Raw genomic sequence first — 14,566 nt, forward strand, 5'->3', positions numbered from 1 at the left:
CCATGGCAACGGGTGAATAAAGGGCAGAGCCTCCATTGGATGGTACCAGTGCAGCAAGAATGAAGGTGTAAGTAATGACCATATTAATGTCGAGAGGCCTGATAAACAAAGTGACCAAAGACAAATAATCCCTGATGTCTAATCCAGAATCACAGAGATTACTCTGCTGTGATGAACACGCCTGTTTATGATCAGTATGAATGTGAAAAATGTAAAACAGCTTGAACTTCAGGCCTTGGTCAGGTGCTGTAAGCAGAGAGGTGATGAGAGGTGAGTCACATCAATGCTATCAGGACATATTCAGGGAAAACCTCATTTAAACATCAGCTTCTTCATTCTGCAGACGTCAGCTGACTAAGTGAGGTCAGAGTAGACAGGGCTGACCTGCTTCAGTCTGTTTCAGATGTAGCAAAGCTGGAAACAGTTTGTTGAAGCCTTTTAAAAATGACCAGAATCAGCTGATGTACAGAAATAACACCATGATGAGGCTGAAGGTATAACATCCACCCACCAACACACCCACCGTGGGTTTGTTGTTACAACAGGTGGGTGTTACAGCTGTGAGGACAGCCGGCTGTAACACCCACACACAGACACTAGGTGGCAGCAGAGTGTGAGCACAGACATCAGTGATGGAGGTGATTGTGCAGTGACAGGTGGAGCTGTGATGAACACATGATCAGATCTCAGGGACCTGAGTGAGATCGTGTCTGCGTCACAGAATCATAAAGAGACAGATGAACTTAATCAGAAAAGCACCATCACAGCCTCCTTGTTCCTGTGTGCTGGCCCTGTGTGTGACACGTTACCCAGTCAGCACCTGTTTAAACAGAACCATCATGGCTGATTAACATGTGGCAGGTACCTGACAGGTGGCTAGGTCATATTCTTATACTTGATCTCCTTAATTTGAAAGCTTATCAGAGACAGATACTTTATTGATAACACAGGGGAAATGTTTGTGTTACAGCAGCATAAAGTTCAGTCTACGATGAACACAGTTAAATAAAAGTGTCACCGACACAGAGAGAGACCTTACATCAAACAACACACCAAGTACTAGAAACACAGATAAACTCAAGAGACACTGGAAAGAACTAAAGTCAAGACTAAACCGAACAAAGCTAAAGCTAAAGTCATCTTATTAATGTAAAGGAAAAATAATGAGTCCACACAAATCACAGATGGAGAAAAGGTTTTTGGGAGATGTAATTGCCTTCTGTATGTATCCAAACAGGTTGATTCTGTTCATGTGGACACAGTGGGAGAAACGTTTCATCACTCATCCAAGTGACTTCTTCAGTCTTAGCTGGTCTTTAATCATTGGTCAAGATAGTTTGCATATTAATGATCATAAACTGGCCTCACAGCCCGTTGTTCCTTCAGTGGTGTTAGTTTCAGTCATTGTGCAAAGGTACTGTTTATAAGGTTTGGCTTTGTTTACGGAAGTGGCTCTTTCAGGTGGCGGATGCTGAGGCACCTCTGGCCTGGATGCACGTCCTCGCGAGAGCCGATTTCAGCAGACCACAAAGCCTCAGCTGAAGCATCTCACTGTGTCAGTAAATGTTGACAGTCTGGCGATCTCACAGCTGTGGTCATATTTGTGCGTACAAACACAAAGTGTCTGTCTGTTTGTCTCTGCGCTCACCTCTCAGAGCTGCTGAGGATGAAGCAGGATTAAAAACAACTTTTCATGTGCAGTCAAACAGAAAACGTGAAAGCATTTTCCACCTTGGTAGGACTGAGCTGTACGTGGGAGTCGTGATAAGATCAGCTCTGCTGTTTGTGTCCTTCTCAGGAACTCTTTGTCCTTCAGATCATCTGCTGTTTTGTCTTTAATGAAACGCCCACATTAAGCCATTGGCTCTCTGACTGTTACACTAATTCTGTTTGTGTAGCTTTGTAACTTCTGTGTCTTTGGACTTATGTTGTACTTGTAATGTCATCACCACCTGTTGCTGTGTTTGACTTTTAAACAGCTATTAAAGTTCACACAGCAGTTCTTTGGATGAATACACAAACTAACCTGAAATGTTTTCTAATCACAATTTGTGCTAAAATAATTTTAGAAAAAAAGTCAAAGAACAGTTCTGGGCCCTAGTGGAAGTCAGTGGAAGAATCCGCGAGCTTCTCTGTGAGTTTCCCATTACGTCGTAGCTACTCGGTGCTTGTTGGAAGTTTAGGGGTTTTTTTTCGCTGTAAAAAGAAGTTTTCTTCCCACGCACAGCGGACACTAATGTTTTTGTCACTTTTTATGGAATCAAACTCAAAGTAAGGTCAGTACTTCCACGCTTTAAACGCTGCACGCTCATACTCTCTCTGCACTCCATATATGATCCACTGTTGATCTGCACACAGCTGTTGTCACGAACGGCGCACTCGCTTACGTCACTGTCATGAGACATTCTCGCAAAAAATCACGGTTTTAGTAACGCAGTAACGCAGCGTTCCTACGGGAAAGTAACGGTAATCTAATTACCGTTTTTGCAATAGTAATCCCTTACTTTACTCGTTACTTGAAAAAAGTAATTGGATTACAGTAACGCGTTGCTGCCCATCTCTGCTTATTACCCACCAGTCTACCGTTGTTTACAGCGCTGTCTTTTTCTTTTTTCACTTAAATGACCTCGGACAAGAAAGCCTAATCTCTGCTGTTCAATACTGAAGAAATTTAAACTTCTTAAAATTATGCAAAATTGCAGATTATTGCAGAATATTTTAAGGTTATCTGCTATAAAAAGCCAGACCAGGAAAATCTCCTTCATGTTTTTCTGTTTTATTCTCAGTTACTTTCACTCAAAGGCATCTGCTGTGATGTTCACAATGCTGATGAAGTCTCACATGTATCAGTACTGATAAATGATCAGAATTATAATATTTCTGACTGTCTGAGGCTAAGTTGAATCGAATCAGGACTTTGAAAACCGGAATCGAATGGATGATAGAAATCAGTGATGATACCCAGCCCTAGTGAGCAGCCTAGGCCTGAGAGAGTGGATGTAGCTGTGGGTAATAAGAAAAGATGAAAAGAACGATTGATAACTTTTTCGTTAAGGCCTGATCCTTCTGAAATTCATAGCCAGCTCTGACACGGTGCCATCAGTCTTTGAATGCTGAAAAAGCAGCAGTGTATCCAGGAAACACATTATATGCTGCGATAAATGCCCGAGTGTCCCCTCTCCCCACTGCCTTTCAGCAGCAGACAGCAGCAAACAGGTCGTCAGAGGAGCCGATGTGATGATTAAGTTAAGACAAAAGGACCATCAGGGGGTCCTTTTGTCCCTCTTTGGGGGGGGGGGGGATACCCCCACTGGGTTTAAATCGGTGTGAAACATTTAATGACCACTAACCCACTGTGACTGTGACTTTCCACAGTAATGAGTAACACAGTCAAACATACCAGTAAGCTTCCTGCCTAAATGTGTTACAGGCTGTAAACAAAAGAGACTCAGCACACAAACACATTTTACATACTTCATGTTCCCCCCATCACAAACAAAAGCAACACAATTCTGTGGGCTACATATTGAACACAGAAACAAAGCATTGATCAACTACTATTTATATCTGGATCAATCCACCCGCCTCTAAATCAGACCCGACCAACACAGACTGAAAGTTCATCACTTCCCATCATCAGTCACGGCTCGCCATCCCGACACCTTTTAAGGAAAAAGATGAAGCAGGAAAAGAAACAGAAACAGTTTCAGGAGCATCATGTAGAGACGTGCAGGATAAAAACACAAACTGAGAGTCGCAGCACTGAGCAGGACCAAAGTCTGACGCTGCAGAGCAAATGGACATATATTTAAATCCACAATGAATATCTGAACACCTTCAGCTAACCTGTCAGTCCAACAGTGACCCAGAGCAGACATCCACATAAACAAAAGCAGGAAACACCAGAAGAAGGTGAAAGTTTTAGATGATCCATCTGAAACCTGTGGGGTGACCTGATGAGGTAAATGGTAAATGGCCTGCATTTGTATAGCGCTTGTCTAGTCCATAGGACCCCAAAGCGCTTCACACTACATTCAGTCACACACACATTCACACACTGGCGATGGCAGCTACATTGTAGCCACAGCTGCCCTGGGGCGCACTGACAGAGGCGAGGGCGCTCATAGAGCTGCAATGTTCCTGCAAACATGGGCAAAAATCTAAAGGTGCTTCTACAGAGTTTGAGAAACACCTTTAGGGGTCTTCACCTGAATGCAACCAGGTTATTGTAGGTTTTTATTTTATCCCCGTTAATATTCCAGCCCAGTTCAGGGCGATGGTGGCGTTAAAGGTGGAAATGTTCAGGATTAAGGTGAGTTTCCAGACATTTCTGCTGATTCAGTGATCCTGTCATTGTCTCTGACTGTGGCTATGATGAAGCACAGGTGAGGCCACATGCTGCTGTTTTGTAGGTTTCTCTTCAGATCTGTGACGCTGTCAGCATGATTTATGATGGACTAGTGACACTTTAAAGTGTGATCTCACCCCAACCGGTCGTGGCCGCCCCTCCCTGAGCCTGGTTCTGCTGGAGGTTTCTTCCTGTTAAAATGGAGTTTTTTGTTCCCACTGTCACCAAAGTGCTGCTCATAGGGGGTCATATGATTGTTGGGTTTTCTCTGTATGTATTACTGTAGGAGCTACCTTACAATATAAAGCACCTTGAGGCGACTGTTGTTGTGATTTGGTCCTGTGTCAATAACGTTGAATAATGTCTCTGTTTGGCAGACAGGATCTGTACCACACACCAGGAGGAGGTCACTTGTTATGATTAAGATGCAGGATTACATGGAAAAAAGATCATTTAATAATGAACTTGTGATGTTGGTGTAACAGAGGGATTCTTCACTTGATGCCTGATTTTGTGCAGGTGCGTTCTGACTGAGCTCAGTCAGACGAGTAGTGAAAGCGTGGAGCAGAGGGAAGTGTTGAGTGTGTAACAGGGAAGTGATGAAGCTGAAAGCGTCTCTGCTGCTCAGGCTTCAGACTCTCAGTCGTCACTCAGACATGAAGACTGCGTCCGTCTGTCTGCTCCGGGGTGAGTGAACATCCTTACAGCTTCATCCAACACGCGCTCAGACAGCACGTCTGAATGAGTGCATCAGGGACGCTTCCACTGATGTATCACCTGAGTATCTGCAGGCACATGAGCTCAGTACCTGTTCTGCTCAGAGTTCTGGTTTTCCTTCAGTCGAGGAACATAAAAATCCTAAAACAGCATCATTTCTGAACTGAGCTTTCATTGACCTCTGACCCTCAGTGACCTCTGCCCTCCTGTTGCAGGTGTGTGTGTGCTGCTGCTGTCTGCACCGACTGTTTCTGCAGGTGAGTCTTTTCTAAGTTTATATTTATGATTTCAGGAGACAGTCTGCAGTCATTCCCAGTATTCAGATCTCTGTGACAGAACAGAGTGCGTTTCATATAAACTGAGCCAATACTAAATGTTTGTCTAACAGCAGTAATCCCACTCAGTTACATGTAATACAGAGCAGTTACATGTAATACAGAGCAGTTACATGTTTCCAACATTACTCATTTTTACAGAGTTATTCATTCTTTTGGAAGTGCCGTAAAATTCTAGTTCTTCATATAAGTTATAAATCTTTTTAAATATGGCCTTTTTCATTGGTTGTGAATGCACAATATGCACAATGTTCTCCACCAGCTGTACGTTTTCCATTAATAAATTTTTACTGCTTAAAGTCTTTAAAATAAACTGTTCGCCGGTCTTAATCTTAAGGAAAGCCCTTTGAAGAGGTCCCTCATTGACCCTGTAGTCACAGACTTACAGTAAGTTGTAGATTTTGTGGATAATTTACCAGAGTAAATATCCGTCTGTCATCACCCTTGTTTCCACGTATCAGGATGGTTCACAGATGCATTAAAGAACAACACATCCACCCTTATTCACAATATAATCTGATATTTTTGCTAATAAGGGTTAAGAATAAAACATCCTGGCTTTTACTTTTTGTATTATGACGTACGTATAATAAATGGTTTGTAGGAAAAAGTCCAAATTTATAAATATCAACAGTGTTAAGACAGAGATGATTAAAATTAGCAAACATTTTGTTAATAAGTTTACGCAGGCACGGTCAGTCATTCCATGTCACATAACACGGACCTTATATAAGGATTTTTAACTTCATATATCAAATACTTTTCAAGATACTTAATAAAAATATCACATTGCAAAAGACACATAGTGACTGAATCGTACTGTACATTAAACATAAAATTCTCAGACACAAAAATAAAGAAACTTTCCTGCATGAATTAGTGCGACTGCAGTGATGCAGATGCTGACAGATGCCGGTCCGTCATGGTGAAGAGAGAGCCGTTGATTTATCAGTCGATCTGCATCCCTACCCTCACCCATTCTCACAAACTCTGACTTTGACCGAAAGAATAAGATTGTGGATGCAAACGATGGAAATGAGTTTTCTCCAAGGTGTGGCTGTCAGAGAACAATTTCCTGCAGACTGATTCTTTGCTGATTTAGAATACATTTGCACAATAATTGCAAAAGAAAAAATTAAGTTATTTTATTTACATTTAGCTTTGACTCAAACTCAGAATACGAATATCTGACGATGTGTCACAGGCATGTGTGGTCCTTTAAAATCTGCCTGTGCCTCAAAACTACGTACTGATTGCACTGATTTTTAATGGTCTTTAAAAGTTCTTAAACAAATCTCTTCCACTCTTATGCTGATGACACATACACATTTTTGACAGTTATAATTGATGATTTAAAGATTTATAGTCTTTAATACTAACTGTCGAAACATTAATGGCCACAGAGGTTATTTTTATTGACACACTTTAGTTCCATCTCTGGTTAACTGAGCCATACTGTATGTGTGTTGGTACATTTCTCACTATATTTTGAACTAAATGAGGTAAAAACCGTGCTGCACCAGTTGCAGGCATGACAGAGTGGCTTGGCCAACCCCCATTAAAAGGGAGTTGGAGTATTCGAAGCGAGAGGTGACAAAGCATGGATGACAGTTTCCAAGTTCATGCCTGGACAGAAAGGGCTTTAGCTTCGATCTGACGTGATAGAATGAAGATTTCACCGCCATGTGGCCATCAAAACTAAGTGCAGTGTCGATTTTTACCCCAAGATTAGTAACAGAGCTCTTCAAGCGAGGGCTCAGAGCAGCAAAGTGAACATTTGGGATACCAGAAGAACGATTGGGACTGAATAAAATTGCTTCCACTGTTTGTTCATAAAAATGTAAAACATTTAAATCCATGATTTAACTTTGCTAAGACAATCAAGCAGGAGTCCAATCGATGAGCTATCAGAGTGATTGAAAGGTAGATCAAGCTGGCAATCATCAGCATATAGATGAAATGAAATTTCATGTTTTCAGAAAATCACACCAAGTGGCAGGAGAAACAATGGAAACAGTAGTAAAGTGTTCCTGGGTGAGATGTGGACATGCCAGGAACACCCAGGAGATGCTCTGGAGGCATCCTGGTCAGATGCCCAAACCAATGAACACAATCTGTGACAAAGGGCAGCCCTGGCAGAGTCCAACACCCACTGGGAACGAGTTCCACTTATTGCCAGCTATGAGGACCAAGGTCTTGTAACGGTTTTATGAGGATCTAATGATCCATAGCAATGGGTCGACTAGTGGACGGACTCTCCTTTCCAGCACCCTGCCTTATACAGCACTAACTAATACACACACTAACTAATACACACTCTAACTAATACACACACTAAGCAGAATGGTATTCTGACAGTTGGCATGGTCGTGGAGGTTTGGCATCATCACCAAACACCACGAAGGTCAAGAGTTTGAGTCTTGTTAGATTAACTGACAGAGGTGGTCCACCTCTCCCTGAAATTCAGGGTAAACGTTTTGTAGGTCTCCCAGGTTTCAAGGATGTTCCTTAGAGGGCAAGCCAAATTTCTGGATGAGAACTTAAGTGGCAGTCTTCTTCATGTGTCGTCCTCTTCGTCTTCTATTGGCTGCTGCTTTAGCTGGTTCCACAGGAGGTCATCTGCCTCCATCTCATCCTATCACAACATCCTCCTCGGTCACACCAACCCTCTGCACGTCCTCCTTCAAGACATCCATGAACCTACTCTTTGGGTTTCTTCTTTTTCCCCTGGCATCTCCATAGTTACCATCCCACACCTATCAGTTGTAGTCAGTCATGCCAAGTAAAGAGTTAATTGGTCTGCATCCTGTCAAATTCAAATTACCATGGCAACCATGCCCATGTGAGCTGGCTGCACATTTGGATTCTGGTTTTGATGCAGGTCGGTGTGAAGTTTGATGATCATCGTGACACTGGTCCTCTCCTCTTTGGTGGTGATTATCTGTCTGTCTGTCCTCCAGTGTCTCTGTCTGTCAGTCCAAACCTTCAGCAGGTCTTCAGTGGATCTTCAGTGTCTCTGAGTTGTGTTGATGATGGACAGACAGCTGATGGATGGACAGTGAAGATGACCAGCGGAGGACCCACTGAGGACTGTGGAGCAGCTGAGATGAGTGGAAGTTTGTGTGTTTTGGATCGTAACTCGTCCTACGGTGGAACCTTCTGGTGTGAAAGCTCATCTGGACAGCAGAGCGATGAAGTGTCCATCAGTGTTTCAGGTACAGTGAGATGTTCCAGCTGTGTCTCTGTCTCTGTGTGACTCCAATCTGATGGTGGAAGTCTGTCTCTGTTTATCTGCTATTCAGAAAAAGGTGTGATCCTGGAGATCCCTGCACTTCCTGTAAGACCAGGAAGTGATGTTACTCTGCAATGCAAGAAGAAGAGTGGTGAAACAGTTCCATCTTTTTTCTTCATGAATGGACGTCTCCTTGGGTCTAAAGCAGAACACGTTATCCCTAATGTCAGGCACTCTGATGAAGGTCTCTACTGGTGCGCTTCTAACACATTTGGATCATCTCCTCAGAGCTTTCTGAGGGTCCGAGGTCAGAACACTGACATAACTCTGTGTTTAAAGACCTGACCTGACCTGCTGAGCTGACTCATTAACCTGTTTCATCATGTCTCCTGCAGGGTCTCCTATAAATACTCTCAGAAAGTCCGTCCCTCCACCTCCAGTTTCTGAGGCCAGTTCTTCTCTGTCCACTCTTCCTCCTCTCACCAACTCTTCCTCCCCTTCTTCGCCCTCTGTGTCTTGGATCAGAGTCATCTGCCACCTGTTGGCCTTCTGCCCGTCCTGCATCTGCACCATCCTGCTCCTGTCCATCTGCTGCAGCAGGAGCTCAGGTACAAACTCAGGCAGATACTCACAGAAACTCTTTGATCACGTCAGCACTGTCCTGATTTCTCCACTCTGCCCACAGGTAACAAACATGATGTCTCCATGGAGATGCCATTGGATGTTGACGAGCATGATGACACCACTGAGCATTATGTTTGAGCGGACGGATCCTCTGATAGAATTAAATGTTTCTAAAGCTGAAAACTCTGAAGTCCTCACTCTGAGTTTCTCAATCAGAACCTGATCTGTTCACTGATCGATCAATAACGCTCAAACTACTGATGAATTACTGAATTATTGGATGAAAGCTTTGGTTGACATTGTTAGCATCTTCAAACATTGAAATCTCTGTGCACCTCTCTCAAGTTATTTACTGCATTTCATTTATTTACCACTGGTTCCCAACCTTTGGGAGCCACGGCACATATTTCACATTGGAAAAATCACACCACCAAACAAAAATATCACAGAAAGTATATTGATAGTTTTTCCCTGCACACCAGGTACAGTGGTATTGGCTCGGTTTGTCCCCAGTGTACCTGTTGTACTTTCTTCTGACCACTACTCCTGCTAGGACCTTCATCTGCATCTGAGTTTTCTCCAGAACCAGGTCCGATTGTTTTACTGCCAGTTGGCAACTCATTTAAATAGAGCTGGTAGTTGTACTGCCCTCTAGTGGAAGAGAATGTAATTGTTCCACCCGTTACTCGATTACTTCGAGGACTAATCAGGTGGAACCAGATAATCGTCCACGGCACACCTGATCATTTCTCAGGGCACACCTATGTGCTGCGCCACAGTGGTAGGGAAACACTGGGATATATGGTATCAAACACTGGGAGCGTTTGCCGGCGTTTTACAGAATGATGGTGAAAGAAATGGTTGATGCACTTTGAGTTCTTCAGCTTTGTTAAGGTTTTATTTTAATCAGCAGGAGAAAAAAGCCATGTAGTTTTAGGAGATTATCATATTTATTACCAATCCCAGGTTTCTGCCACGGCTGACTAAATACAGTCAATCCAGCAGTGTGCACGACCTCTTTAAAAAATGATATTTCAATGCTCAGATCCATGAATTTTCAGTTCCATGGATAAAACGATAAAATTAAACCAGATTGTATTCCATTAAGATTCCAAATTACAGTTTTTTACTTTCATCCCTGAAGAGGAACTTTGTGTTTTTGAGTTTTGTTGAGATGTCCAGTGTGTCGGCTCAAATTTGGATTTATAAAAAACAAATTCAGATTCCAAAAGGTAAAACAGGGAGAACTCAGCAAAAACGAGGGTTAGATGACAGGAGGTTTAATAAGTGTGTTGATCAGTGTTTGTGGAAGCTCCGACAGAGTTAGTTCAGTTCTGAAACTTTACTGTGGCCTCACAGCTCTTCTTCTACTGTGTCATTGAAGAACCTTCAAACTCTCTGAGCTGGTTTTCCTCCTCAGTCCTGTTTGATGACAGAAAGCACCAAACTGTGTCCTAATCTCACTTCATTATTTATCAACTTGTTTCTTTACTAACCAACAAATTATTTGAACATGTCAGCAAATAGCAGATTGAAGAAAAGCAAAATAATAACTTTAACTCCAAGTGTCTCATATTTGATGCGTGAGTTTTTCACACTTCTACATCGTCAATGTCATTTTACATAATAACCTGCTGGATGCAGCAAATGTGATACAAATTAAAACTCACATATGCAAATGAATGTTACATTTTTAAGTTCTGTTTTTTATGTTTCGTCAGAAGGTTCAATAAACATTCAATAAAAAAACTTTTTTTTCTGGTGATTATTTCATAGTTAATGGTTTAAACGGCACAGGAGCTAAACAAAAGTCATCAAAGGTCAGCATGTAATGACATGAGTCAACATCACACTGCTCTGTGACGTCTGTGACATCACTTCCTCTTTTGTAAAAAAAAATTTTTTTCATTTAAATGTTCCATTCAGAGTTTAATCATTCACTTTATTTTGACACTGTTGATTTGTTTCACACAGTCAAAATCTTCTTCAAGTCATTAGTAACACACAGTGCACATGTCAGTCAGGCATCTGTTTGTCTTCCCAATAAACACGTTAGAAAGAGACCAAACCAACAAAACCTCTGCTTCAAACACTAAATCCATCCATTCTCCTCTGCTTATCTCTGTCGGGTCACTCGAGCCCTCCTTTATCCCTCATTTCAAACAGCTTCTGGATGTTACCTGGTAACTGTCTTCTGTGTCTTTTAATATTATCATCTAATAAATCCTTAAATTTCATTGCATTGAATTGAATAAATGATGAATTTGTTGACTTTAGGATTAGGATTCAACTTTATTGTCATTACAAATGTATAAACAGAGACTGAAATATTGTTTGCATCTAATCAGATGTGCAAGAACAGTAAGTGCAATAAGAGCAGATTATATGCAGATAAGGATAGTGTGAAAGGTGGGGACAGTTATGAACAGAGTATGTACAAATAAGCTAAGTGTACAGATGTTTATATTGCTATACAAAAAGCAAATATACAGATGTAGTACGGACAATGTACAGTTAAACAAGTCAAGTGGCTTTATTGTGATTTCAACCATGTGCAGTGGTACAGTACAGAGTAAAATGAGACAGCTTTCCTCTGAGACCCTGGTGCTACACATGACATATAACAGACAAACACACGACTACGTAAAGTGCAATGTGCAAAAAATTGCAAATAAACAAGACAACACAGTGCAATGGAAATGTGCAAAATGCTAAGTATTTTGAAAAGTAACTTGGTGTGTGTGTGTGTGTGTGTGTGTGTGTGTGTGTGTGTGTGTGTGTCAGTCCAGTCTCTGCGTGTCTGACGACACGACTATGTCAGTGTCCTAAAACTACAGCAACTTTATCATGTTTTTTCAAGTTTTTCAAAGTAAAATGATTCAGCTGATGTTTGTCTCGGGTCTCCTGGCACCGCTTCATAAATATTGCTGTGAAACTTCATTTGTTACATTTTTTTGTGAATATTTAATGAGTGATTTCCTAATATTAAACATTTTTTCCTAAGTGAAGAGAGAGGTGAATAGCATGTGTTACAATCAAAGCAGTTTACTAACAGTCACCAGCTCACGTTCCATGGGATCCAGAAGCTGCTGTAAATGTTCCTGACTACAATAAAGTTGTGTCATCAGCAAAGAAGATACACCTCAGAGACATGAGACTGAACATTAACCTGTAAAAAATAAACAAACATGGTCCAAGCACCGAACCGTCTTTGGATGAGAGTGCAGAAACATGAGTGAGACTCCTTTATAATCTGGTTATTTCTGCTTTAACAGCAACGATAAAAGGAGGAATCATCAGGACGCTGCAGCTGCTTCACTCCAAAAACTCTAAAATGACCTGTAATGATACCGGCAGGAAACAGTCACAAAGAAACCCAACAGAGTGGAACTGATCTCAGCAGCTGGACGTCTATTTTAGCTCTTCTGGAAACAGCTCAGTCAAACCTGAAGTGACAAACTGGGACTTCTGCTTTTCATGCACAAACTGCTTCCATCCTGTCCGTGAGCTGCCTGTGAGGCCATGAACCTGCTGCTGTGATCTCTCTCTCACACACACACACACACACACACACACACACACACACACACACACACAATATCATTTTATTCTGTCTTTGCACATTGCACCTTATGTCGTCCTGTGTTGATTGTCTGTTATATGTAGGGATGGGTACCGGTATCCGGTGCCGTAAACGGTAGTAACCAGACCGAAAAGCAGCGCACATTTCGGTGCTTTTTTTCCTGAGCTGTCATACACTTTGGATTCTAGCCAATCATTTTACCTTTCCAAGGATAGTAGGCGGGCCCAGGTACGTACGTTCTTTTAGAGCAGAGCTACAGATTAAAAAGGCGAAGTGGTCAAAGTCTGGCTGTACTTCACAGCAAAAGATGCAAACTCAGCAGCAACAAGTGCTTTAAGCTGATACTGTGATACTGTCAAAGGAGGTAACTCCTCGAATCTGATGAAACACCTGGCGACGCATAGCGTTTTTTTAAAAGCTGAGAAATGCGCCGTATTTGATAGCTTGCTGCGAGACCTCACACCGTGCACGTCGGGTGGGTTGCCAGTTATCGGACCCGGAGCAACATCCCCCAAAAACCCGAAGAGGAGAGTCCTGGCCCCTAGCCCTGCCAGTGTAGCAGAAATGATGAGGATGATGATGCAGCAGCAGCCGTTCTTCTCTGCGTGAGTAGCTTAATGTTGTTCGTGTGTAATTTACGTTGAGTAGGCTAACCACGTTATTACATTAATGCATGTAAGGTGAACTAGCAAACATCATCATAGCTACATGCGGCTGTCTTCTTGTTTGATGGCAGATGCTCCCTTCACCCTGGCCAAAAAGGCTAAAATGACCAAAGAAAAAGTGGAAAACAGTTAAACATGAGAGGTTTTTGGACAAAGTCTGTGTTTTTTCCATTGGTTAAGCACTGCTTCCAGCCAAGAGTGATATCATATATGCCCCATAGCTGCAGAAAAGGCTAACATTGTTATCTTTTTACAAAAAAACAGCTGAACATGAGAGGTTTTTGGACAAAGTTTGTGTTCTCATTCTTTAAGCACCGGTTCAGCACCGTTTAAGCAGGAACATTGTGTACTGTACCTGGACATGGTTGTGTAACACAGTAACGGGAAAAAACAATATTAATTATTATTAATTACAGAATATATTAATGGGCCAATAGGTTCGACTATAGAAGCACAGGGATGTGTTTTAATGAGACACAGAGACAAGAATGTAACTCAAAAGAACAAACCGGCTTTAGTGAAATAAAGCACGAGTTTGACAACCACAGGTTAAAGGCGATTTACAATTGTAGAAAAGAACAACAAATGAAAGCAAAGTAAAACACATAAAAATAGTAACTTTTGATCTCAATGTTGGGACACCCTAGTAACCTGACTCCTTAACTGTTATAGAAAGCAGATTACACAAATTCAGTGTTCATTCAGATGAAAATCTCACACACCTTTCACATGTGGAGAATGTTCTACACAACAGCTTATCATTTAAAGTCCCAAATAAAACATGTCCAAGGGGTAAAGTCCAAAAATTCCCAGGGTGTGAAAGAAAATAGGGGTGAGAGAATGTCAGTCAGTGGTGTTATAACCAGCTGTGTGTGAAAGTGTGAGTGATACAGTCCTACCACAACGCAAAGTGCAGCAGATCATCAAGAAAGAAGCGAATCTCAGTCTTTCAAAGTCCAGGTGGGAAGGCTCGCACCTCAGGAGCAATCCAGTGTACAATAAACCAGACCTGTCAACAGAAGGGGTCAGCAACTCAAATATTAATTATGCTGTTCTAGCTGT

At 41.9% G+C, this 14,566-nt stretch overlaps 1 protein-coding gene across 1 annotated transcript; it reads left to right on the top strand.

Annotated features, from left to right (window-relative positions):
• The first annotated feature begins 4,947 nt into the window (after positions 1-4,947).
• Positions 4,948-10,921, top strand: LOC147333552 (uncharacterized). Its single transcript, XM_086286394.1, has 6 exons — positions 4,948-5,035; positions 5,281-5,322; positions 8,361-8,615; positions 8,703-8,939; positions 9,028-9,240; positions 9,318-10,921. Exons 1-6 carry the CDS (start codon positions 4,948-4,950, stop codon positions 9,392-9,394), a joined length of 912 nt encoding a protein of 303 aa, XP_086142520.1. The 3' UTR covers positions 9,395-10,921.
• Positions 10,922-14,566: the final 3,645 nt, after the last annotated feature.

The sequence above is a fragment of the Aulonocara sp. 'chitande type north' Nkhata Bay genome, linkage group LG3 (genome assembly GCF_057382095.1).
Source record: "Aulonocara sp. 'chitande type north' Nkhata Bay isolate Kocher_YH1m ecotype deep benthic linkage group LG3, A_spYH_male_GT1.1, whole genome shotgun sequence".
Lineage (NCBI taxonomy): Eukaryota > Metazoa > Chordata > Actinopteri > Cichliformes > Cichlidae > Aulonocara > Aulonocara sp. 'chitande type north' Nkhata Bay.